This window comes from Tauraco erythrolophus, unplaced genomic scaffold (assembly GCF_009769465.1).
Source record: "Tauraco erythrolophus isolate bTauEry1 unplaced genomic scaffold, bTauEry1.pri scaffold_61_arrow_ctg1, whole genome shotgun sequence".
NCBI classification, from domain to species: Eukaryota; Metazoa; Chordata; class Aves; order Musophagiformes; family Musophagidae; genus Tauraco; species Tauraco erythrolophus.
In genome coordinates, this window is record NW_028238629.1 from 1 (window position 1) to 24310 (window position 24310).

A 24310-nucleotide genomic window follows, 5' to 3' on the forward strand; every position below is an offset into this window, starting at 1 on the left:
GCAACGTCTGGGACATCCAGTTGGTGACCATGGCCATGGTGCTCAGCACGGCCCCGATCTTCAGCAGCGGCACCGTCATGTCGCCGCCGCCGCCGCCGCATGCCCATCACACCCCCCCCCTTCCCCCCCCCCCCCCAACCCCCACCCCCGGCACCCGGGACCCGGTTGTCGGTATCCGGTAACCCGGGACCCACCGGGGCGAACCGGTGGCACTGGTCGGGGCTGCGGAACCACCCCCCACCCAGCACCCCACCCCACCCCCCCCGTCCCTCCCCCGCTGCACCGCGCTCGCCTTTATAACGGGGCCGGCGCCGCTCCGGAGTGACGTCGGCGTCGCTGGCCCCGGGCCAGCCCGGTACGGCCCCGGTTTGGGGCGGGTCTGTCCGGTATGGTTCGGTACGGAACAGCCCCCCCCCATCCCCCGCCATCACCGCTCCTGCCCCAGTTCGGGGTGATCCCACCAGCTCCCGGGTCGGGGTGGTCCCATCCGGTACAGCACAGCACCATCCAACCCAGCTCCTGTTGGAACAGCCCAGCATGGACTGGTCTGGGGGAGCGGGACCCTCAGAGACCCCCAGTCTGGGGGAGCAAGTCCCCCAGGGACCCCCCAGTTTGGGGGAGCAAGACCCCCAGGGACCCCCAGTCTGGAGAAGCAAGACTCTCAGAGACACCCGGCTTGGGGGAGCAGGACCCCCAGAGACCTCCAGTTGGGGGGAGCAGGACCCCTAGAAATCCCCAGTTTGGAGGAGTAGGACCTCCAGAGACCCCCGGATTGAGGGAGCAAGACTCCCAGAGCCCCTCGGATCGAGGGAGCAGGACCCCTGGAAATTCCCAGTTTGGGGGAGCAGGACCCCCAGACAACTTGGTCTGGGGGACTAGGGCCCCCAGAAACCCCCGGTTTGGGGGAGCCAGATCCCCGGAGACCACTGGTCTAGGGGAGCAGGACCCCCAGAGACCCCGTGTTGGGGGAGCAGGACCCCTGGAAACCCCATTTTGGGGGAGCAGGACCCCCAAAGACCCCTGCTCTCCCTTACTGGGACCAGTATCAGGGACCCCCGCACCCCCGCCTGGTTTGGAGGCTGCAGCCACCCCCGAGCACCCATCACGCCGAGCCCAGCCCCCACAACCCCCCCCCCGAGACCCCCCAAATCCTCATCTCCATCTTCACCGTGACCCACAGTTGCGGGCACTGGGGAGGATGCGACCCCCCTTCAGCCCCCCACCTTCTACCACCTCCCCCATCCGGGGGCATCCCCCAAACCCTCTCAGCAGCGCTGCCGGTGGGTGCCCACCCTGAACCCCCCCTCCCCAGGGGGTGCAGCGGGACCCTTCCCCCCGGGGGGCTCTGAGCATCCTCGCCCCGTTTTTTCGCCCCCGTGTCCCGGTGCCGCGGTCCCGCAGTGCCACCGCGCGGGGACACGCGCACAGCACAGGCCCCCCCAAGCCGGTAACCACGGGGAAAACCCGCCCCCACCCCCCCCATCACCCCCCCACCCACCCCCCCCCTAACCCCACGGTGCCCCCACGCCGACTGTCCCCCCCCCCCCCCCCCCGTGGCCGACTGTCCCCGTGTCCCCAGGGACAAGGCGTGGGTAAGGGGGGGCCGGCAGCAGAACCCCGGCAGGGACTGGAGGGTGGGTGTCATCTCTGAGACACTCCCCCCCCCAAAAAAAAAATTAAAAAAAAAATGCCCGGGGGTCCCCAAAGTGGGGATCTGGCCCCACAGAGGGACCGCGCTGGGTGCAGCCACCACCCGGGACGTGGGGGTCCCCACGCTGTGGCCCCCCATGATGCTACTGTCACATTAAGGACCCTTTTTTTTTTTTTTTTTTGGGGGGGGGTGACCCCACAGCCACGAGGCAGAGCTTCCAAACCCCCCCCCCCCCGACCTCCTGCCCACCTCGAGCCCTGTGTGCCACGGGGACACCCACGGAGCGAGCGTGGCACCGGCACAGAGGGGTGGGCAGCTTCACCCGTGGAGCTTTGCACAACCAGGAAAGAGTGAGAGGATGGGGGGGACACCCCCCACACCTCGCTTGTGACCCCCCCCAAAACCTCCCACCCCCCCTCCTCACTCCATTGCGGTTTTTCCATTCCAGCCCAGCCCGGAAATTTGCCTCCAACCATCTCCTGAACCCCGGCTCGGTTGGGGGGTGCTGAGCGCGGCGCTGGGTGACGGCACATGGATGCAGCAGGACCTCGGGGTGGGGGGGGGGGGGCACACTCCCATCCCACCCCCAAACCCCCAAATCCAACCCCACACCCCCAAATCCAACCCCACCGTGGCGTCGCGGGCACAGCAACCGTTTAGGGGGCAAAGAGGGGGGAGATCCGGATGCGGCTGCCAACACCAAGGCCCCCCCCAGAGCTCCCCGGGCTCTGGCCACCCCCCGGCAGGGTCCCCCCCCCCCGATGGGTGGCACCCACAAGAGGGGGCTGGTTTGGGGACCCCACACCAGCCCCATTGCCCGCAGCATGGGGACACGAGCGGTGACACGCTCCCAGAATTGACCCCAATTCAGCCCTGGCATCACCCTGGCACCCCCCAAAAGGCCCCTCCAACCGCCCCCCCCCCCCAGGAAGCGGCTATGGGCACGACGCAGCCCCCGGCCTGGCAACCCCGGCTCATGAATATTCAACAGGCTGCAACAACCACCGCGGAATATTGAGCAGGGCTCAACCGCCAACAACGCCAGGCCTGGCACACGCCTCTGCCCGCGGACCCACGGACCCCCCCGGCGGTGCCGAATCCGGTGCGTGGGGCTGCCAGGATGAGCCGGGGCCACCAGCTACGTCCTCGTGGTCTCATCTCACCCCTTGGCACCTTCCCGCCTTGCCACCTCTGCCCCGGCACAAGGACGCCGCCGGCACGCGGGCGCTGGGACGGTGCCATGCCCGGCGGCGGAGCTGGGATGGTGCCGTGCCCAGTGGCACTGGGCGGAGGGAGGTGGGTGATGGAGCAGGACACGGCGCACGAGCCCGCGACACCCGCCTCGGCAGGACCTTGCGCAGCTGCCACCGGGCACAGCTGGCGCACGGATGGCTCCGAGGAGGCTGGTGCCTCCCGGTGCTGCCATGGCGGGTGCTCGCAGGGCACCCAGGTCACCCATCTGTGCCCCGCCACGGGCTGCTCATCCCAGCACCGGCCCCCAAGCCCCACCGGGATGCACCCATGGGTGCCCGCTCCCCCATAGCTGGCCTGGACCCACCCACAACCCCACAGTGCCCCCCAGGGTGGGGACAACCGGTACCCAGCACCCACGCCAGCGCCGGGGACCAGCTCGTGGCACGTGGCACGGCCGGGCGAGGCGGGACGGACCGTGGCCGCTGCCGTCCCTCGTGCGAAGGCGGCCACGTGCCGGTCGGTCCCGCCAGAGCCATCCGTCACCCACGTGTCCCTGGCACCGCGCTGGCACAGGCCGGTCGCCAACGTCCCCCAGCTCAGTCCAAGCACCCCGGGGGTGCCACCATCACCAGAACCCTGGTGGTGATGGACCCCCAAAACCGGGAGGGTGGTGGGACACTGGGATGAAGCCCAGCACCCACCCTGGCCTTGGCACCCAGGTGCCACCCGGACCCCTCCCCAAACGCATCCCTCGGTGGGTGCCACGGCGGTCCCCGTCTTTGGGGAAACACCCAGGGCGGGTCCTGCCGTCCCCACCGGCCCCGGTGCCCAACGGGCACCCCCGGGGGAAGCTGAGGGCACCGCCCTGCCCCCCCCCCTCCCCCGCACCGACCCCCCCGCCCCCGCCCTTACCTGCATCGCGGGGGAAGCGGCGGAGATGAGGAAGAGGAGGCCGGGGAAGAAGCGCATCCTGCAGACACGGACCCCACCGGGGCCGCTCTACCGGTACCGGGATCCCACCGGGCCGGCTCGTTTCTTCTCCCCCCCCCCACCCCCCCCCAACCCTTCCCCTCCCCCACCCCCCACCCCCCCCCCCTCCACCCTCCGCCGCTCCCGGAGCCGCCGCCGTTCAGCGCCGCCGCAACCGCATCCCCAGGCCGGGCCCCGCCGCCGCCGCCGCCGCCTTTGTCCGCGCCCCCGCCCCGCCGGGCCCCGTCGCGATACCGAGCGGGACCCGCCGGTAACCGGCTGCGGCCGCGGCACCGGCCCGGGGGAGGGAGGGAGGGGGCGGCGCGCCCGGGAAGGGGGGGGGGGGTTGGGGGGGGGGGGTGCTGGAGGCACCGGGTCGGACCGGGCCGGGCTGGGCGGAACCGAACCGGGAGGGTGGGAGGTGACCGAGCATCCCCCCCCCACCCACCACCCACCCCCCACCCGGGGGGAACCGGAGGGGCGCTCGGGGGGCGCGGCCCGACACCCGGTCCCCTCGCCGGGGCGGCCCCGGGTCCCTGGGGATGGGGGGGCGGGGGGGGCAGTTGGGGGGGGCAGCCCCAGGTCCCCTTCTGGGGGTCCCTGGAGGTGGGGGGGAGGCAGCCCGAGTCCCTTTTTGAGGGGGGGGGGGGGGTCGTGGGGGGTAGCCCCGGGTCTCCTTTTGGGGGTCCCTGGACATGGGGGAGGCAGCCCCAGGTCCCCTTTTGGGGGTCCCTGGAGGTGGGGGGGGGCAGTCCCAGGTCTCCTTTTGGGGGTCGGTGGGGGGGGTCGTGGAGGGTAGCCCCGGGTCTCTTTTTGGGGGTCCCTGGAGGTGGGGGGAGGTTTGGGGGGCAGCCCCGGGTCCCCTTTTAGGAGTTCCCAGAGGCGGGGGGGGGGGTCAGCCCCGGGTCCCCTTTTGGGGGTCCCTGGAGGTGGGGGGCAGCAGCCCCAAGTCTCATCTCCTGCTCCAGGTCCCCTCTGCGGGGTCCCTGGGGATGGAGGTTGGGGGGTGCAGCCCCAGGTCCCCTCTTGGGGGTCCCTGAAGTGGGGGGGGACACACACAGAGTCCAGAGTCCCCTCTCCTGCCCCACATTCCCCCTCGGGGGTCCCCGGGATGGAAGTTTAGGGGTTGGGGGGCAGCCAGGATGCCCAAGTCCCGCTGGGCTCTTGTCCGGCTGCCCCTGGTGCTCCCCGCCCAGGTCCCCCCCCCAGCCCTCGCAGCCCCCCCCGGCGGGACAGAACCTTCCCAGTCCCCCCCCAACCTGCCCCACAGGGCATGGCAATGGGTGCCCAGGGTGGGGGGCCGCTCTCTGGGACTCAGTGGGTGCTCTCCCGAGCCAAGCCCCCGCGCACGACGGCCTCGCACGCGCTCGTGCCCCCACCCGCCCCACAAAAGCTGCCCGTTTCCCTAGAAATCGGTAAAAATTTGGGGGGGGGGGGGGGGAGACAGCTTCGATACAGTCGGTTTATTGTACAGTAACCACGATGGCACCGGGCACGGGGGCCCCCACCTGGTCCCAACCTCCCCCCACCCCCTCCGCCGTGGGCGACGGGCTCTGTCCTGAGCTGGGGCAATCCCCCCCCCCCCCAAAAAAAAAAAAAGGGCAAGAGGGCTGCCCCCACCACCCACTCCCCCCCAAAGTGGGGGCAGAGCATATTTTTGGGGGTGAAGGAGGAGGTTTAACACCCACCACGGAGCCCCCCACCCCGGGTCTGGCCTGACATGGGGTGGGGGGGGACCCAGGGGGGGGGCTGGAGGGGGCCCGTCCGGTCACCGCGGGCACTGGGCTGGCGCTCGCGGCGTTGCCGTGCCGAGGGCACGTCCAGTGCTTCACTAAGGGGGGGCTCGGGGAGCGTTGTAGCACCACGGGGAGGGGGGGGGGCCGGTTCGAAACCCCTTCCCTACATTTTGGGGCGCCCCACCCCAGCTTCCCCCCCTCCCTCCGGGAAGCCGGCAGTATAAATAAGGGGGGGGGGTCCGCGCGGGCAGGAGGGGATGGCACCGCGGCGGCTCCGAGTCCTGAGTATGCCAGAGCAGGCGCTGGGTCACTGTCCCTGGCGCGGGGGGGGGGGCGGCAGAGGGAGCGGAGACCCCCCCCCAGCTTTGCCCACGCCGTCCCTCCGGTGCCACCCTCAGCCCACGAAGCAGACGGGGCCCAACTCGAAGCCGAATTTTTGGTTGGCATCTCCGAAGTCGGCGACGGCCACGTCCGTCAGGGGCAGCCGCTCGACGCGGGACGACGTCACCTCCAGCACCGTCCGCTCCTGACCGCGGCGTTCCTGCGGCAAGGTGGCACACGGGGTAGGGGGTCCGGGGATGGCAGCGGCGGGGAAGGGCACGGCGGGGGGTCTTGGTGGCTCTAGGACTCACCTGGCAGCCGTCATGGAGGACCCGGATGGGTGCAGCCGGGTGGTTGTGCCCCAGCTCCTCGTCGTTGGCGCCGCGGAAGCGTAGGGCGCGGGCGAAGGTGGCGGCGCGGGCGTCGTACCAAGCGGCGGCGTTTTGGCAGTTCAGGGTGAAGTTCTGGCGGGCGCCGGCGCTCAGGAGACGCAGGAAGGTGAGTTGGGGGACGGGGACGGCGTTTCCGTCCGCGTCCACGTAGGAGAACTGGAGAAGGACAGCAGAGGGGCTGGCACCCACCCACCCACGGGCACCCACTCGCCCGGTAGCGCCGCCACGCCGGGGGGGGGTCCCACCTTCTTGCCCCTTTTGAAGGTGCTGTACCACGTCCCCGGCTTCTCCCTGTTCCACGCAGCCAGTCGGACCTGGGGAATGAGAGAGACATGGAATTTTGGGGTGGGGGGGGGGGGGTGGTGTGAAACCTTTCTGACCCCACAGCGCTTGGGGAAAAGTGAACCCCAAAATTCCCCCCATCCCCACGTGGTTTCGGACACCCCGGATCCGTCGTGCCCCCCCGGCTCGGACTCACGGCTTCGAACTTCTTCTCGGGGAAGAGACACGTCTCGCCGCCGGCCGTGAAGTTGCAGAAAACTCGGAAGGCGTCTCGGGAGCAGCCCTGGTTGGGATCTATCCAGTACTCACCTGGCAAGGGGGGGCAGGAAGGACGGATGGATAGAGGGGTCTTGGCCAGGGAAAGGCCCCTGGGAGCCCCTCGGTGCCCCTCTCCCACCCTCACCATCCTGGAGGTGCGGGTGGCAAAGCCGCAGCTCCCGGCAGACCCGCGCGGGGCTCTCGGGGGTGCCCAGGGGCCGCCGGAGCCGCTCCACTTCGGCGCGGAGGGAGCTGAGCGAGGCGTAGACTTCTGCCAGCCCCTCGGAATCCTGGGGGGGGTCCTGCTGCCCCCCAAGCCCTTCGGTTGCCCGACGGTGCCTCCTGCTCCGGCTCGAGGGCAGCGGCTCGAGGAGCTCAGCCGGGCGGCCCTGGGACAGAGAGGGATGGAGGGGTGAGACGTGGCGGGGGGGGTAACAGGATGAGGGGGGGGGTCTGGGGACACCAGAGCCCTCCCAGGAGGGGACAGACATGAACCAGTGTCTGGCTGAAGCATCTCGTGCTTACCGGTGGTCCTGGGGGGCCAGGGGGGCCCGTGTCACCTCGGGGGCCCAGAGCACCCTGCGAAAGAAGAGGACTCGGCACGACGGGCTCCGGGTTCTCCCCCGGGAGCACTTTGGGAACTGGGGCCCCCCCTCCCCATCCCCATCCCTCCCCAGTACTCACCGGTGAGCCTTTGGAGCCCTTCTGGCCCAAGGGTCCCTGGGGGGGGGGGAGAGAAGAGAGGAGAGGGGCACTGGCAGCTCCCCCCGACCCCTCCCTGGGGTGTGGGCTCCCCCCTGCCCCATCCCACCCTCCCGGGGATGAAACCCCCGGGGGTTAAGGGCAGGGAGACCCCGGGTGACCCCACACAGCACGGGCACTCACCGAGAGCCCGGGGGGGCCGGGGGGGCCCGTGGGGCCACTGGGTCCAGCCAGACCCTGTGGGTAGAGACAGAATCAGCCCCTCTGTCGCGCCCCCCCCCTCCCCACATTCACAGAGCCCCTGAACTCAGGGGTGCCCCCAAACACTCACAGGGTCTCCTTTGGGTCCTGGGGGGCCCTGGATGCCCGGGAGCCCCTGGTCTCCTTTCTCCCCCATCTCTCCCGGGGGTCCGATGAGCCCGATCAGGCCAGCGTGGCCCTGGGGGCGGAGGGCAGCGTCAGGCAGCCCCCTCCCCACGACGAGGTGGGGGCTCGGGGATGGGTCCGGGGTGAGGGACCCCCCCACCCAGTTCCGGCACAACCGTCACCTCGGCTCTACCTTGTCTCCTTTGTGGCCGGGGTCTCCCTTGAGGCCAGGCAAACCCACGGGACCCTGCAAGAGGCAGAGAGGGTGGTGGGCACCCCGGATCGTGCCCAGCTCGGGTCACCTGTGCCCACGGCTCGCTCACCCTGACTTACCAGGGGGCCAGGGGGTCCTGCTTGTCCCGGAGCCCCCAACAAGCCTTGTTCACCCTGGAAAAGACTCAGTGTGGGAGGGGGGGATGAAGGCTGAGCCCCCCCAAAACACCCCTCCAAGCTATGACCCCCCCAAGCCGTCGTGCTCCGGGGACACGGGCAGCCCCGCGTTGGCACCGGAACGTCCTCCCCGCAGCCCCCCCAACTCACGGCAGGGCCGGGGATCCCACGTAGCCCTTCGGTGCCCGGCCGTCCCGGTGGCCCCTGTGCCCCCACGGGGCCTGTCTTGCCTGGTGGCCCCTCGGTGCCAGGCTGGCCCTGGGGACAGGAGGGCAGAGCTTGAGGGTGGCATCCCTTGGGGACCACCCCCACTTCTTTAGGGGGGTCTGGTGCTGCCCCAGAGGGGTGGGGGCAGAGGGGAGGGGTTTTGGGGAGCCCTGGGGGGTACCGGGCACCTCTCACCTTGGCACCCTTCTCACCCTGTCGGCCCTCGCGCCCCATCGGTCCCACGGGCCCCTGGACGAGGAGACAGAGACAGGGGGAGGTGGGTGCTGGCCCCGGGCCACCCCGCCTGCAGTCCCGCTTCACCCAGCGCCGTCCTTCCTCATCTCATCCTCATCCTCTCCCCTACTCACCCTCCGTCCGGGAGGACCCGGGGGACCCGGTTCCCCCGATGCGCCCGGTGGACCCTGAAACGAATCCAGTGGGAACTTGGGGTGAGGGGAGAGTCCCACAGCTGGGACTGGGGGAAGTGTGGAGGGCGAGGGGTGCAAAAGAGCCTCCCCCAGCCCAGGGTGGTCCCACTGGGACTGTGACCCCCCCCACTTTTTGCAGCCGTGACACCCCCCAGCTGCCCCACTCACCGGCAGACCGGGGTCCCCACCGTCACCCTTCTCTCCAGCAGCTCCATCCAGACCCTGGGACACAGGAGAGGGTGAGCACCCACCTACCCGAGCCCCCCCTGGGTGTCGGGACACCCGGAGCAGGGCGAGAACCGTGGTGTCCCGGCACCTCCCAACCCCATCGCCACCCCGGGGTGACGGCAGCGGGTGACACCGGAGCGCCGCGGGGGACGTGGGTGCTGGCTCCAGCCCTGGGGTGAGCAGGGGCTACTCACCGGCACGCCGGGGTCTCCGGGGGGGCCGGGATCACCGGGAAAGCCGATGGGACCCTGCGGAGAGAAGGGGGCACGAGCGTGGGACTGGGAATGAACCCCAAGACCTTCTGCGTGCTGGGAAAGCAGAGGCAGGGCTACCAGGGGGGGCACGTGGGGGTCTCTCCGGGCTCGCTCCTGCTCTTACCAGGTTGCCTTTGGCTCCGTCCTCTCCTGGTGGGCCCTTCTTGCCGGGGGGTCCAGCTGCTCCCGACTGCCCCGTGTCCCCCTTCTCCCCCACGTCTCCTTTCACGCCCTGCGGAGCGCCGGGGCGGAGGGTGGGGGGGTCCCGGTGGAACAGTCGGGGGGGGGGGAACAAAACGTTCACCGGGAATTCGGCGCGGGCTTTCCGTGGCCAGCGAGGGCAGGATCTGGCCCCCCACCCACCTTCTCTTGCCCCTAAAAGACACTCACGGGTGGTCCGGGCTCCCCCGGCGCTCCGGGATCTCCCGCTTCGCCCAGCTCACCCTGGAGGAGAGAAAAGCAACGGGGCAGACGCTGGTGGGCACTGGGTGCTGCGGGTGGCTCTGCCCACCCCCCCACGACCGAGACCCACGCTGCCACCCCAAACCCCGGCTCACCTTTTCTCCCACGGCACCCGGCTGTCCCACGCCGCCCGGCATTCCCGGGGGGCCCTAAAGGCAAGAGGAGGTTGGGGGGGGGGGGGACACCCACGTTGGGGGCAGCCCCCGCATCCAGCAGCCCCCCCAGCACCACACTCACCTCGGCACCGCTGGGTCCCTGCGGCCCGCGGGGTCCCGGCGCACCGGGGGGTCCCTGTGGGGAGCACAGAGTTGGGGGGGGGGTCGGGCTGCAAAGGGTGGGCTGCGCCGTGCAGCTCCCAGGGGACTGGGAGAGGTGGGAAGCCGGAGGGGGAGCAGTGGATGTGCTGGGGGGGGGGTCCTTACCATGGGGCCAACATCTCCGTTCTCGCCCTTCTCACCCGGTGGGCCTGGCATTCCCTACGGAGATGCCAGCTTAGCCACGGCGGGGTCTGGAAGCCCCTCGGTGTGCCAGCGGAGCCAAGCCCACCCCCCATCCCTACCTGCAGGCCGGGGGGGCCGCTCAGGCCGAGGTGACCCCGAGATCCCTCGTCCCCTTTCTGCCCGAAGAGCCCCTGCTGCCCGCGGCGCCCCGGCTCCCCGTCGGCTCCCTGCGAAGGGGGAGGTTGGGGGTCAGCGGCGCCCGCCCCACGGAAACCCCGATGTGTGGGGTGGGAGCCCAGAAGGGAGACGGAGGTGGGAAGGGAGATCCGTAGCGACTCACCGCGGGGCCGGGGTGCCCGATGGGTCCTTGGATTCCCGTTGGTCCCGGGGGGCCCTGTGGGAGAGGAGCACCCACGCGGGGTTAGGGCAGCACCCACCTCGCTGCTCCTGGCTTTTCCAGCTCCTGGAGCCTTGGAAAAACCCCTGCTCCAGGGAAAACAGCCCCTTGGCACTCACCGCTTCGCCCTTGTCGCCTTTGCTGCCCTTCTGCCCGGGCACCCCCATCTCGCCCTGCCACGAAGGGAAGATGGTGAGAAGCTGGCGAGGAACGGGAGCGCTGGCAGCCAGGGAAAGCTGCCATGGCCGGGGAGCCACGGCCAAGGAAATCCCAGCGTCGGGGAAACCTGCCACGACCTGGGAAGCGGTGCCAAGGAAGGCTGCCAGGACCGACAGCCCACTGCCGCCCGGGGAATCCCTGCTCCCGGGAAGCCCCCAGGGAAACCTGCCCCATCCCGGAGGACCCTCGAGCCTGGGCTGTGCCCGCTGCGAGGGGATGTGCCCCCAGTGCCCATCCCGGGGTACGTTCCCTGCGCCGTCGGTAAAGAAGCGACACGGAGCCATCGCTGGAGGTGCTGGTTTGTGCCCGCCCCCCCCCCCATCACTTACCTTGTCCCCGTCTTCTCCGGCGGGGCCGGGGGGTCCGCCAGGGCCTGGCAGCCCCATGGGACCCTGGATCCCATCGTGCCCGGCCGGACCCACGGGACCTCGCTCACCCTGCGGGCGAAAAGGGGAAGGGTTGAGAGTGGGGCTGGCCAGGACCCACGGGAGACACGGCTCGTGCCAGTCCCACACCCCCTCTGGCACCTACTGGGGAGCCCTTCTCGCCAACGGGGCCGGGGGGGCCCTGGGCACCCCCCCGGCCCGGCAGTCCGATGCCTCCAGCAGCCCCCGTGGGGCCTCGCTCTCCGGGGGAACCCTGGGGAGAAGAGAGAGGTGGCGTGGAGGGAAGAAGGCCCCGGCAGTCTTCCTCCTCTCCAAAGAAACCTTTCTCTTTCTCCACTGGAATTTGAAGCAGGGGGGTAAAATCGCTCCCCAAGGAGTGCGTATATTCCCAAGGGAAACCCCCAAAACTCCGGATGCTTTGTACTCACCGTGGGTCCGGGGGGTCCGGGGGGACCTTCGCCACCCTTCAAGCCAGGTGGACCCTGCAGGAGGGCAGGGAAGAGGGTCAGGAAGGATCCCACTCCCCCCTCTAACGGGCTGGGGCGACAGCACTGACCATCTCTCCGGGTGCCCCTCGTGTCCCGGGAAAGCCGTGGATGCCCGGCGGGCCGCTCTTCCCAGGGATGCCAGCGGGGCCAGGGTCCCCCTGCAAGGTGGAGAGGAGTGGCAGAGCTTTGCTGCGTGCCCCAGTGCCCTGAGGAGCTCAGAGGGGACCCAGCCCAGCTTGGCCCGGGCTCCTGGTGGTCCCGGCGAGTGGTCGGACCTCCTGGCACGGCTCCTACCTTGGCTCCTTCTCGGCCAGCGGTGCCAGGCAGGCCCTGTTCCCCGGGGGGGCCGGGGGGGCCTGGGTGCCCCCTCTCTCCCACAGGTCCCGTCTCACCTGATTTACCCTGTGGGGTGAGAGAGGGGTGAGTATTGGGGGTGCCTCCATCCCACCGGGCTCGTTTCAACACAAACACCCCCTGCCCCCATCCCTGGCACTCACCTGGGGTCCCACCACCCCCGTGGGGCCGGGGGGGCCGGTTTTGCCATGAAACCCCTGCAGAGGAGAGAGGGGTTAGTGCTGGGTACTGCCAGGTGTCCCCCCAACCCGTGCCAGGCGAGGGAGGCAGAGCACCCACCGGCTCGCCACGCTGCCCGGGGTGTCCTGGCAAACCATCCTTCCCGGCGGGACCCTGGGACGGAGCAGAGGTAACGGGGTGGGGGGTACAGGCTGCGTAGGTGGGCTCCCCCCTCTGCTGCCTGCACCCCACGGGGCACAGCAGGAGGAGGGGGACGTGCCAGCCGTGCTCTGTGCCCCCTGGCACCGTCTCAAGGACAGGTGGGACCACGCGCAGCCATCACCACTTACGGGGGGACCTTTCGTGCCCGGGAAGCCGTTGGGTCCCTGCGGACCTTGGGGACCCTGTGGGAGAGAGAGAAAAGCCCCTGGGTCAGCGGCAGAGGGGCTTTCCCCATGGCCCCACAGCACCCAGACCCTCTCCCCACACCCAGCACCCTGTGCTCAGTCCCTTTCCGGGGTGTCTTCGCATCGACCACCTCCCCACTTACCTTCTCTCCCACCGCGCCGGGGGCCCCGTCGTGGCCAGGATCTCCCTGGAGAGACAGAAACAGGCTGAGGGCAGCAGCGAAGACCCCCACCCTCCCCACTGCCCCCCCGTCAGACCCACTGCCAGCACCCACAAGGAGCCCTGGGCAGAGAGGGGACGTGGGGGACAGCGGGGACCCCACGGTCAGGCTCCCACCTACCTTCGGGCCGGGCTTCCCGGTGGGACCGGGCAGACCTCGCTCCCCTGGGAGACCCTGCGGAAGCAAAGAGTGGGGTGAGGAGGTGTGGGGCAGGCAGTGGGGCAGGCAGTGGGGCAGGCAGTGGGGCTGGGAGTGGGGCGATTGGGCTGGAAGCGGGGAGAACAGGGCAGGGAACGGGTTGGGGAGCTGGGGGAGCGGGATGGGAGCGGGGCAGGGAGCCAGCAGGGACACGGCTGGCCCAAGGGTAGTTCCCATGGGATACAGGCGGAAATTTGGGATGCGGTCGCCGTGGGTTACGGTGGTCCCCAAGGTCTGGTTGCCGTGGGAAACAACCGGCTCCAGCCTCATCGGCATGGGATATGGAGTGTGATGCTGTGGGATATGGAGTGTGATGCTGTGGGATACGGCAGACCCCCAGCTCTGGTGCCATGGGTTCCAGCCGGCCCTAGGATGGTTGTGGTGGGATACAATCCACCCGGGAATGGTCGCGGTGGGATGCAGCTGGACGCCGGGGTGGTCACGGTGGGATACAGCCGGCCCCGCGGTAGTCACCGGCACACGGGGTGGTTGCTGTGACCCCCAGCTCGGGGCCGGGGCTGCGGGTACTCACCGGGGGCCCTCGCTGGCCCGTCTGGCCCGCCTGGCCGGCCTTGCCCTGCGGAGAAAGAGGAGGTGGGGGGCGGGGAAAGCAGCGCACGGGGCAGCCCCCACTCGCCCACACTCCCCCCACGGGGATGGAGTGTGCCCAAGTGAGAGGGTCTGGGTCCCTTCCTTGGCTCCCAGCTCAGCCCAACCCCTCTCCGGCTCACAGAGGGGGTGGCAGAGCAGGATGTGGGGGGCTTGGAATGGCTGGAGAGGGTGGGACGGGGTGACACGACGGGACAGGGCTGACTCACCCTCTTGCCTTTCTCTCCTGCCAGCCCCATGGGACCTTGGAAGCCAGTGGAGCCCTAAGGAGAGAGGGGACAGGGGATAACCCAGGGTTGAGGAGGCACCTGGGGTCCCGGGGACATCCCAAAGGCCCCCCCTGTGCTCACCTTGGCACCCTGGCGCCCGGGATAGCCTGGGAGACCTGGCACTCCCAGCTTGCCCTGCCAAGGAGAGAGCAGAGCTGAGCTGCGGGCTACGAGGGACATGGGGACATGGGGACACAGGGACACAAGGACATGGGGACACAAGGACATAGGGACACAGGGACACGGGGGACATGGGGACACAGGGACACAAGGACACGGGGACACAAGGACATGGGGACACAGGGACATGGGGACACAGGGACATGAGGACACGGGGCCACGGGGACACAGGGGACATGGGGACACGGGGCCAGCCCTCACCTTCTCGCCTGCGGGACCGGGAGCACCCGGTTCCCCCACGGGACCCGTCTGCCCCTTCAGCCCCTCGGGGCCGTCCTCGCCGCGGGGGCCCAGCAGACCCTGGTCACCCTGGAACGGTAACGCGGGGGTGCGGGGAGCACCGGGGTCCCCATGGATGGAGCCGTGTCCCCCCCAAGCTCCGTCACCCCCCAAATCCTGCAGTCAGGCAGCAAAACCCCACGGGGCTGCAGCCCCGACGAGGAGACCCCCGTGGACCCCAGGACCCCACTTACCCTGTCCCCCTTGGGGCCCATGTCCCCCTTAAAGCCGGGGAATCCATCTTCTCCCTGAACAACAGACACATTTTGGGGGGGCTGAGCCCCAAATCCCACCACAGAGGTATCCCTGACCCCCCCTCCAGCTATCTCAGGGCAGGGGCAGTGTCCCCCCCACCAGGGGACCACAGGACCACCCTCGTCCCCCGCTGTCCCCGCTCCCCCTTACCTTCTCCCCTTTGCTGCCCTTCAGGCCCCGCACGCCAAAAGCTCCCTGCGGAGACACGGAGCGGTCGGAGGGGGGACCCCAACCCGGGGGGAACCCCCCCACATGGCGTCTCGGCAGAGTCTGGTCGTGGGGGAGGCGGCTCTTACCTTCACCCCCCGGGGTCCTGGATAGCCGACGGGACCAGGGGCACCCACGGGGCCCTGGGGACAGAGAAGCAGCCAAAACGGGACCCTCTCCTCGGAAAGAGGACCCTATCCCCCCACCCAGGGCACGGGGTGGGGGGGATCAGCCCCTTACCTGGAGGCCCTTCTCTCCAGCTGGCCCTTCTCGGCCGGGGTGACCCTATAGGGACGTGGGAGCCGTGAGCCCCGAGCCGGGACGGTGACGCTGCCCCTCTGGGCTCCGCTCCGCCGGGGACCGGAGTCACCCCACAGCCCCCCGCCGGTACTCACCGGGGGCCCGTCGGCACCAGCCACACCCTGGATTCCCGGTTTCCCCGGCGGGCCCTGGATGAGAGGAGGACACGTGGGGATGCAGAGGGACTGGGGTCACCCCTGCAGCCCCCCACCACTTGCTCAGAGCCCCGGAATCCGCCCCCCATCCATGCTGGATCCTGACTCACCTTCTCCCCTGGCAGCCCGACGGGACCCTGGGGACCGGGCAGACCCTGCGAGGGAACAGATCGGGGTGCTGGGATGGGACTGAGGGACCACCCGAGCCCCCAGCCCCATGGGGACACCCTGCTGGCCCCCCCAACACCTCCACGTACCTGCGGACCGGGGTTCCCTTGCTGTCCCGGGGGTCCCGGCTCCCCATGGATTCCCTGGGGTGGGGAGGGGCACAGAAAGTCTATTAGTGCAGCAAAAACCCTCCTCGGACCCCCGATGTGCCACTCGGACCCTCGCTGCACCCCCCAGGCACCCCCCCAGCCCCACGAGGGGACGCAGCAGCTCTCGCCCCAGCCCTGCCTCCCCCTCCCCAGGGCATCCCGGTTTCTCACCGGGTGCTCCCAAGGATGGGACCCCCCCCCCCCCAGTGACACCCACCACGTTGCCTTTGGGCCCCGGCGCTCCGTCGATGCCACTGGCACCCTGCGGAAGGAGGGAGGGTCAAGGCGACGCTGCACCCCGAGGTGGCATCGCGGCAAGGACGCCGCCGTGCCCACGCTCACGGGTGACAGGAGAAAAACCCCCTCGGCCCAAGGGGGGGGTGGGCAGACGGACAGACAGACAGACAGGCAGGAGCGGCGTCTCGTACCGGGGGGCCGGGGGGGCCGGGGGAGCCGCGTGAGCCCAGCAGACCTCGGGTGCCCTAAAGCCGAGGACGGAGGGGTCAGTGGGGGCAGCGCTGACCCCAGCGCCCCACGTTCCCCGAGGGGGCCCGGCGCTCAAATCTCTGCTCCGAAAAGCCAGAGGGGGGAAAAAGTGGGGGGGCCAAGCTTGTCCCCCCACCCCCAGTGCTCCTGGGATCGGGGGAGAAACCAGGGCAGGTTCCCGCTGCCGGCAGCTGGTACTTACGGGTTCCCCGGGCTGCCCCCGAGGTCCCGGGGGACCATCCGAGCCCTGGAGAGGACAGAGCGGAGCTGGGCACATCCCGCTGATGCCAGCGGGGCCTGATCCTTCCCCAGCCCTCCCCACGCCCCTCACCTTGGCACCTTTCTCCCCGGGGGGGCCCGCTGGTCCCGGCTTCCCCACGTCACCCTGTAGAAGAGAGAGGGTGAGGCGGCGCGGGCACGGTGGCAGCAGGAGGGGACGCGGCACCATGCCCGCTTACCCTGTGGCCCTTCTCGCCCGGCAGCCCCGGGAGCCCATCGAAGCCCCTGTCACCCTGCGGGGTAGAGGACAAGTGTCACTTTGAGCCCACGTCACCCTCTGCCCCCCAACCCCGCTGCTGGCACCGATGCCACCCCACGCACGAGACCTTGGGTCCGGTTTCCCCCGGGAGACCCCTGGCACCGTCGGCTCCAGCACGACCCTGCAAGACAAGTCGAGGGGGTGGGAAGGGGCAGGGAGGCTCGGTGCCCCTTGGCATGGGGATGGGAAAGGGGCACCCTGAGACGTGACAGCGAACTGGGACATTTGGGGGAGGCAAAACCCGAACCCCCAGTGCTCACCCGTCTGCCCAGTTTCCCCGGCGGCCCCGGTGGTCCCTGCATTCCCCGGGGACCCTGATGGAGAAGAGGGGAAGGCGTCAGGGCTGAGCTCGCCCACAGGCTGCCAGAGCCCTGCCCGGGGCACAACCCAGCCGAGCAAGACTCACCCTCGGCCCCACGTCCCCCGCGTCTCCTTTCAGCCCTGGGTGTCCAGGTAGACCCTACAAAAACAAGGAGACCCCCATAAGAGAGGTCGCTGCGGTGCAAAAACGCACCCCAGAGGGTGCACCTTGGCGGGGTGGGCACCCCAGAGGGTGCACCTTGGTGGGGTGGGCCCCCCAGAGGCTGCGCCTTGGTGGGGTGGGCACCCCAGAGGGTGCACCTTGGCGGAGTGGGCACCCCAGAGGCTGCACCTTGGCAGGGTGGGCACCCCAAAGGGTGCACCTTGGCGGGGTGGGCACCCCAAAGGGTGCACCTTGGCGGGGTGGGCCCCCCAGAGGGTGCACCTTGGTGGGGTGGGCACCCAAGAGGGTGCACCTTGGTGGGGTGGGCACCCCAGAGCAGCCCCCGTGCCCGTCGTACTCACCAGCGGTCCCGGGCGGCCGGTGAGCCCCATGGGACCTGGGGGACCCTTCATGGAGAGCTGGGGAGAGAAGGGAGGAGAGGGGTGAGGGGGAGCGGGGAGGCCGGGGGGCTGGTCGCGGGGGTCCTCACCTTCGCCTGCTGCAGGATCGCTTGGGCTTGGGCTTCTTGGAAAGAGACGGTGGGACCCTTGAGGGAGTCTCCGCCAAACTGGAACTGGGGGGAAGGAGTAGGGTGAGGGATGGGGGGAGCCACCACACCCCAGTCCTGGGGTCAACCAGCTCCACATCACAGCCATCAGGGTCCTGGAGGGTCCCATCCTGCACTTACCGGCAACATGATCATAGTCCCCGCCGGACCACGGATCCCGTCAGCTCCCGGCAGCCCCGGCCGTCCCGCGGGACCCTGGCGGAGGGGAAAGGGTGGGGGGGATAAGCCCCCAGCACGCCGCCAGAAGCCGGGCTGTCAGGTCAGGGCTTGCAGCTCCATCACCCTCCGCCTGCGCCGACACGCAGCGGCGGGACCGGCGGGACGCCCGCGGTCCCGGCTCCGCCGCGGGGCAGCTCCGGCCTCGTCGCAGCCCTCCCCCATCTGCTCCATACCTGATCTCCGGGGTCCCCGGGCAGCCCTGGGAGCCCCGGTGGTCCCAGGGGACCTGGTTCCCCCTGCGGAGAACACAGAAGCACGTTAACGTTTCGGCGTCTCCGATCCCCCCCCCCCAGCCACCGGCAGCCCCTCGCTCCTCACCGCAGGGCCTGGGGGTCCCGGCGGCCCCTGGAATCGCCGACCCTAAAGGAGAAGGAGAGTGAGGTCCCTCCTGTGAATCATCTCAGATGGGTGGCCCCGGGGTGCTGCGGAGGGCTGGGGGGGCCACACATCCCCGGCGGGGGGGTCCGTGCACCACTCACCGGCTCCACGATGGCTGGCTCGCCCTTCTCCCCCTTCAAACTGGGCTCCTGGGATGAGGAGAAACGGCCGAAAGCCGGGCTGGGGTGATGGGCTCCCAGCTGCCTACGTGGGCCCTGGACCCCCTACCGTGACCCCAGTTCGGGGTGGGGGGTCCCAGTCCTCGTCCCCAGCATTACCTGGGGAGCCCGGATCACCGTCTCGTCGCGCTCGGCAGGGCCGAACCGCTCCCGGCTCGCAGGGCCACCGTCGTAGTAGTCCTCGTAGCCCTGCAGCTCCGCGGCATCGTCCTCCTCGAGTTCCAGCACGAGCTCCTCACCGGCGTCCTACGGCACGGGGAGATGCCAGCGGTGCCAAGCGGGGGGACGTCCCCTGCCCACCCCAGCCCCCAGCCCCGGCGCTACCTCGAAGGGGTCGGTGCCGTTCAGGGTGACGCTGACGGTGGTGGCAATGCCGGAGGGGACGGGTGGCAAGGAGAGCTCCTCCTCCGTGGCCGGCGTCGGCGTGGGCACGCTGGCCTTGGGCGATGCGGAAAGGGCGCAGGGTGAGGAAGGGAGCGCTGCGGCAGAGGGAGGTGCTGGCCCATGACCCCTGGGGGGTCCCGCAGGGTGGGTGGGGGGGCCACGGTCGGACTTGGGGGCATCCCAGTACCATCACAACCACTGCCCGTGTTCCTTTTGGGGCCATGGCACCGGGACTCCCGCTCCTCGGGGACCGGCAGCGGGCAGGCGAGCCAGGGCATGGCAGCTGCGGCTCCCAGGCGTGGGGGTGGCTGTTCCCCCCCCTCCCCGATGCCGGGGCCGCCCGGCTCCTGGCTCCGAGCAGGACCTGGAGCACGGCCACCCCTCGCCGGGGCTCTCCGGCCCGGCTCAGCCAAGGTTGACTCATCGGCAAGGAGGGGCCACCGGCCCCGCGCCGCCCTTGGCCAGCGCCGCCGTTCCCAGCTGCAGCCGTGACCCATTTCCAGAGCCAAAGGGGCCGGAGGTGGAGGTGGGGGGCTGCTGCCTCCTGACCCTGCCCCGGCGTCTCCACCCAGGGGATCCCCTCCGGCTCCCGGGACATGGGGAGCCGTGGGGGTGGCTCAGCCCCAGGTGCCAACGCGACTGGCATCCTCACGGGGATGCGATGGCCGCTCCGGGAAGGAGCCGGTTTGGCCAGAGTTGCATCCAACAGACCCAAAGGTTCGGCTCCACGGGAGCCAGAGCGGCTGGATCTGGCCCGCTTTGCCCCAGACCATGCAAAGACGATGCCAGGGAGTCACTCTGGATGCCAGAGGCTGCGTGTGGCACGGCATGAGCTTGGCACACAGGCGCTGCCAGCTCCAGGACACCTCCAGGTCTGCCTTGGGCCATGCCCACGTGGAGCCGTTCTGCATTTAAGCCGGATTCGGGTCCCGGTTGTCCCGTCTCAGCGTAAGGAGCCGAGCCGTGGCACAGCGCTGGCCGGCGGGCACCGGCGAGCTGCGGAGCTGGGTTAACCAGGGTGGGTTAAGCAGCCACAGGGGTGGGTTAGTCACAGTCTCTACCTGGCTGGCGGCGACGGAGGGCACGGAGGCCTCGTGCTGCTCCAGCAGCTCCTTGTTCCTCCTCTTCTTGCCCTTGCCCTTGCGCTTGCCCTTGCCCTTTCCCTTCTTGCCCTTCCGACGCGGGGCAGCGGTGGGCTCCGGGTCACTCTGCAAGGTGGGGAGAGAAGAACGGGCATCAGGGATCCCGGCAGTTCCCCCCACCATGATGCCAAGCCTGGCAGCATCCCCACAGGCTGCCTGGCAGGGTGGGGGGATCCCTTTCCCCACTTTGGGTGCCTACCTCCTCCGGGAAGGGGGCTAGGAGCGGGTAGAGCAGGGGCTGGTCGCAGCCTGGCATGTAGAGCTGGCAGTAGGAGCGGGCGGCTTCGGGGTCGGGCACAATCAGCAGCTGCTGGACGTCACCCTGCGGCAAAGGAGAAAGGGGGGAGGACGAGGGAGTGGGTTTTCTGATCCCTGCCCCCCACCATCTCTGCACCCCGGGCCTGTTGGGTGCCCGCGCCGGGTGCCCGCGCCCACCCTGGGACATGCGTGCAAGAGCTGGCACTCGTGGCCAGCCCCGTCCCTGCGGCAGCCGGCGGGTCCGTGGGTGGCTCGGGGCAGCCAGCGTGGACACCCCCTCGGCCGGGCAGAGGGTGCAGGGGGGCAGAACGGACAAAGGGACCCTTGTCTGCCCGCGGGGGACAAAATGGGCAGGGGCGGGGGCCAGCCCCACTCAAAGCGGCCTCTTTGCCCGCGGCCCCTGGCATTTGCAGCGCGCAGGAAGGCAGGGAGGGGATCCAGGCCACTCCTTGGGGACAGGGATACCCCATGGGGACAGGGACACCCCACGGGGACACCCCACAGGGATGGGGACACCCCCTGGGGACAGGGACACCCCCTGAGGATGAGGACACCCCACAGGGACACCCCACGGGGACAGGGACACCCCATGGGGATGGGGACACCCCACAGGGACAGGGACACCCCCTGGGGACATGGACACCCCATGGGGACACCCCACAGGGACAGGGACACCCCACGGGGACACAGAGCAGCCCCCAGCGTAACCAGAGCCTCTACCAACCGCAGCAACCGGGTGCCCCCTCTTCCCCAGACCCCTCACTACCTGGGCAAGGGACGGTCAGGGGCCCTGGCACAAGGATTTGGGGAGGGACCCACCTCGAACACCTCCTCGTCCAGGAGGCGAGCCCCGAAAATCGTCACCCCCTGGGTGCTGACGAGGGGCTGAGGTCCCCGCTCCAGCGGCAGCGTGGCGAGGAGGTGACAATCCACCAGCAAGGAGACGTTGGTGCCCTCCACGGCCAACGCCACGCGGTGCCACCTGCGGAGATGGGACTCGGTCGCAGCCAGAGGGGCCGGGGAGGAGACCCCAGGTGTGTGTGTGTGCCCCCCAAACCTGGCACTCACCTGCCATCAGCCAGGTTGACCCTCCGGAAAACGGGGTACTGCTCGGGGGCCGGTTGCCCTTCCTGGTCCTCGTAGAGGAAGACGGGCGAGAGCCCGATCTCCATGCCAAGCTGCTGCACGCCTCGCTCGTCGTAGACGGAGAGGAGGAAGGCTTGTCCGCCACGCCGGGCACGCACCGTGGCCAGGATGGAGAAGTCCTCGGGGAAGGAGCCATCTGCAGCAGGGAGGAAGAGGAGGGTGGGCAGCCATCAGGATGAGCCCGCAAGAGCTGGATCTGCACCCCAAAAGGGGATGCCCGCCCTCGGAGCGGCTCGGTTGGCACCCCGCGATGGGTTCGGTTACCGGGGAAGAGCTGGCGGGTGGGCGCGCTGAGCTGGGTGCGGTTGTCGACGCGGAAAGCGAAATCGGGGTCTTCGGTCCCCGGGCGTCGAGGACAGATGCCAGCGGTGACGGAAATGCCATCGCGGCCATCCTGCATGCCCAGCGTCCGCAGCACGTCCACGGGCACCGCTGTGGGGAGAACGGGGAGACTTCAGGGGTGGGGGGGCACCCACCAGAGACACCCCGACCGCTCTCCGGGCTTCCAGCCGCGGCCCCATCCCCCTGCCTGCCTCCTGCCAAGCGGGGCCGGCCCGGTGCCAGGCAGCTGTGTGGGCCCAAGGTCCGGTCCGCGGCCGCCAGATTCCTTCCCCGCATTCCTCCGCCCCCGGCGCTGCTCTGCACCCCGCCGTACGGGTGCACCCATCACCCATGGGAGACCCCCCCCCCCCCGTTACCCCTTAGGCACCCAAGTAGGGGGCGCGGGGAGAGGGGTTTTGGGGTGGGGTGGGCAGGGGGGGGCTGTCCTCTTTCCGGTGCGCGGAGGGTTAATCCGGCACAGCCAGGTGTGCATGGGGGGGGGTGTAGGGGGGGGGTGATGACTGCAGCTACATCAGAGAGCACTGGGGGGGCCCCCCCCACCCCGCCTGGGGCAGCACCCACCCTCCCTGCCGGAGAGGCCTGTCCGGGCAGGCTGGGAAGGGGGATGCAGGAGAAGGGGGGGGGGCAATTCCTCCTGCGGCCCCCGGAGCTGCCTGCAGCCCCCCCAGCCTGGCTGGACCCCCCAAATATGAGGGGGGGGGGGCACAGCAGGACAGGGACAGGCTGGGAACGGGCTGACCTCGCTCCGGCCGAGCCGTCTCTCAGGCCCTCCTGACCCCGGCACATGGGTCCGGCTTCCTGCCGGGGCTCCCCGGGGAGAACCGTCACCCGGCCGTGGCGTGTCGGGGTGGGGGGTCCACGAACCCCCCCCCCCCCCCCCACCCAGGGCTGGGAATCCCCCAGTATAGGGCTGGTGGGTGGCCTTGGAGTGGTTGTACCAGCCAAGCCCTCTCCAGATGCCGGACCCGGGTGTGGGGGGCTCGGGGAGGTGGGGGGCACACGGGGGTGCCGGCGGCTCAGCTTTAGCCAAGGGGTAGGGTGCGGCGGAGCTGGGGGGAGCGGGGTGAGGGGGGGCCCCCCACGACCCCCCCCCAATCTCTGAGAGCCCACACCGGTGCTAATCCCCATTACAGGGGCTCCCCCAGACCCCCACCCTGCTGCGCTCCCCCCCCCAGCCAGGGCACCCAGGTGTCCGGGTCCCCCATCCCACCGGACCCCCCACCCTGGGGGGGGGGGGGGAACCTGGGGGGAGCACCCCATCAAGGACCCCGGGGGGTGCACCCCTGTCCCACAACGAGCCCCCCCCTCCCAGGAGGAGCCCCCCCATCCCAAGGAACACCCACACCCCGAGGTGGGGGGGGGTCCCTGTCACCAGCCGGAGCCAGCAGGGACCCCCAGAGCCCCATCCCGGTGGGGCCCCCCCCAAGGGTGCCCCCCCCGGCCCTGTCCGTGGTGCTGAAATCGGCGGGGGGGGGGTCCCGGGGAGTTGGGGGGGGGGGCGGCCCACGCATGACAGCACCGGGGAGCCCCCGGGGACTCCCACGTCCCCCCCCGGTCCCTACGTCGGGTCCACCGGGCTCAGCCCACCGGTGCCCCCCCCCCTTTCTCACCGGGGGCGGGGGGGGGTGTGGAACGGGGACACGCGTGGGCCGGGGGTCCCGTGTGTGTGTCCCCCCCCCACCCCCCCGGTGCCCGTTACCTGCCCGGGCCGGGGGCAGCCCCTGCAGCACGGCGAGGAGCGCGGCGAGGAGGGCGGCGGGGACCGGGCGACCCTCCATGCCCGGTCCGTTCCGGGGGGGGGGGGGGGAGGAGCCGGGGGGGGGATGCCCGGGGTCCGGTACCGGAGCTCGTAGCCCGCCCTGACCGCGCCGGGATCGTCGGGGCTGCGGGGAGGGGAGGGGAGGGGAGGGGAGGGAGGGAGGGGAGGGGAGGGGAGGGGAGGGAGGGAAGGACCGGGCCGCCAGCAGCCCCCGCCCCCCGCCCGGTCCTTCCCCCCCGGGACCGCCACCGGGGGTGGAGCCGGGAAAGGGTTGGGGGGGGGGTCCCGGCTGCGAGTTCCCACCGCCCCGAATGGTGTCCTCAGCCCTACGGTGAGGTTTTGGGGTGCAGAGACACCCCCCACCTGCTCCCAGCCCCATGGTGAAGTTTAGGGGTGCAGAGACACCCCCCACCCCACTCCCAGCCCTACAGTGATGTTTAGGGGTGCACAGACCCTCCACCCACCCACTCCCAGCCCTACAACGAGGTTTTGGGGTGCAGAGAACCCCCCAACCTGTTCCCAGTCCCACGGCGAGGTTTAGGGGTGAAGAGACTCCCCCCCAACCTGCTCCCAGCCCCACAGCGAGGTTTAGGGGTGTAGAGACCCCCCCCAAACCTGTTCCCAGCCCCACAGTGAAGTTTAAGGGTGCAGAGACACACCCCCCCACCCACTCACAGCCCCACAGTGAGGTTTAGGGGTGCAGAGACCCCCACTCACCCACTCCCAGCCCCACAGGGAGGTTTAGGGTTGCAGAGAGACACCCCCCCC

General features: G+C 70.3%; 1 protein-coding gene across 1 annotated transcript; it reads right to left on the minus strand.

Annotated features, from left to right (window-relative positions):
* Window positions 1–5944: 5944 nt before the first annotated feature.
* On the minus strand, window positions 5945–23561 carry COL5A3 (collagen type V alpha 3 chain). Its single transcript, XM_086630959.1, has 67 exons — window positions 23483–23561; window positions 21706–21873; window positions 21364–21577; window positions 21115–21277; window positions 20237–20359; window positions 19957–20103; window positions 18836–18949; window positions 18611–18757; window positions 18434–18481; window positions 18273–18314; window positions 18128–18190; window positions 17856–17930; window positions 17658–17741; window positions 17530–17586; window positions 17111–17164; window positions 16965–17018; window positions 16772–16825; window positions 16625–16678; window positions 16498–16551; window positions 16369–16413; window positions 16109–16162; window positions 15898–15942; window positions 15621–15674; window positions 15474–15518; window positions 15304–15357; window positions 15149–15193; window positions 14998–15051; window positions 14852–14896; window positions 14641–14694; window positions 14369–14476; window positions 14069–14122; window positions 13928–13981; window positions 13642–13686; window positions 13032–13085; window positions 12834–12878; window positions 12634–12687; window positions 12404–12457; window positions 12268–12321; window positions 12065–12172; window positions 11839–11928; window positions 11711–11764; window positions 11428–11535; window positions 11226–11333; window positions 10797–10850; window positions 10621–10674; window positions 10400–10507; window positions 10263–10316; window positions 10078–10131; window positions 9936–9989; window positions 9769–9822; window positions 9503–9610; window positions 9319–9372; window positions 9065–9118; window positions 8837–8890; window positions 8664–8717; window positions 8412–8519; window positions 8205–8258; window positions 8065–8118; window positions 7837–7944; window positions 7689–7742; window positions 7488–7523; window positions 7329–7382; window positions 6949–7192; window positions 6742–6854; window positions 6509–6577; window positions 6183–6419; window positions 5945–6091 (listed from the first exon to the last, which is right to left on the minus strand). Exons 1-67 carry the CDS (start codon window positions 23559–23561, stop codon window positions 5945–5947), a joined length of 5313 nt encoding a protein of 1770 aa, XP_086487085.1.
* Window positions 23562–24310: the final 749 nt, after the last annotated feature.

Coding starts and splice junctions, on each gene's coding strand:
- COL5A3 (XM_086630959.1), bottom strand. CDS start 23,561: ATGGAGGGTCGCCCGGTCCCCGCCGCCCTCCTCGCCGCGCTCCTCGCC. Junction 16,552..16,624: donor CGGGCGAGAAGGGCCACAGG/GTAAGCGGGCAT, acceptor TCTCTTCTACAG/GGTGACGTGGGGAAGCCGGG. Junction 13,687..13,927: donor CAGGAGAGAAAGGCAAGAGG/GTGAGTCAGCCC, acceptor CTTTCTCCGCAG/GGCAAGGCCGGCCAGGCGGG.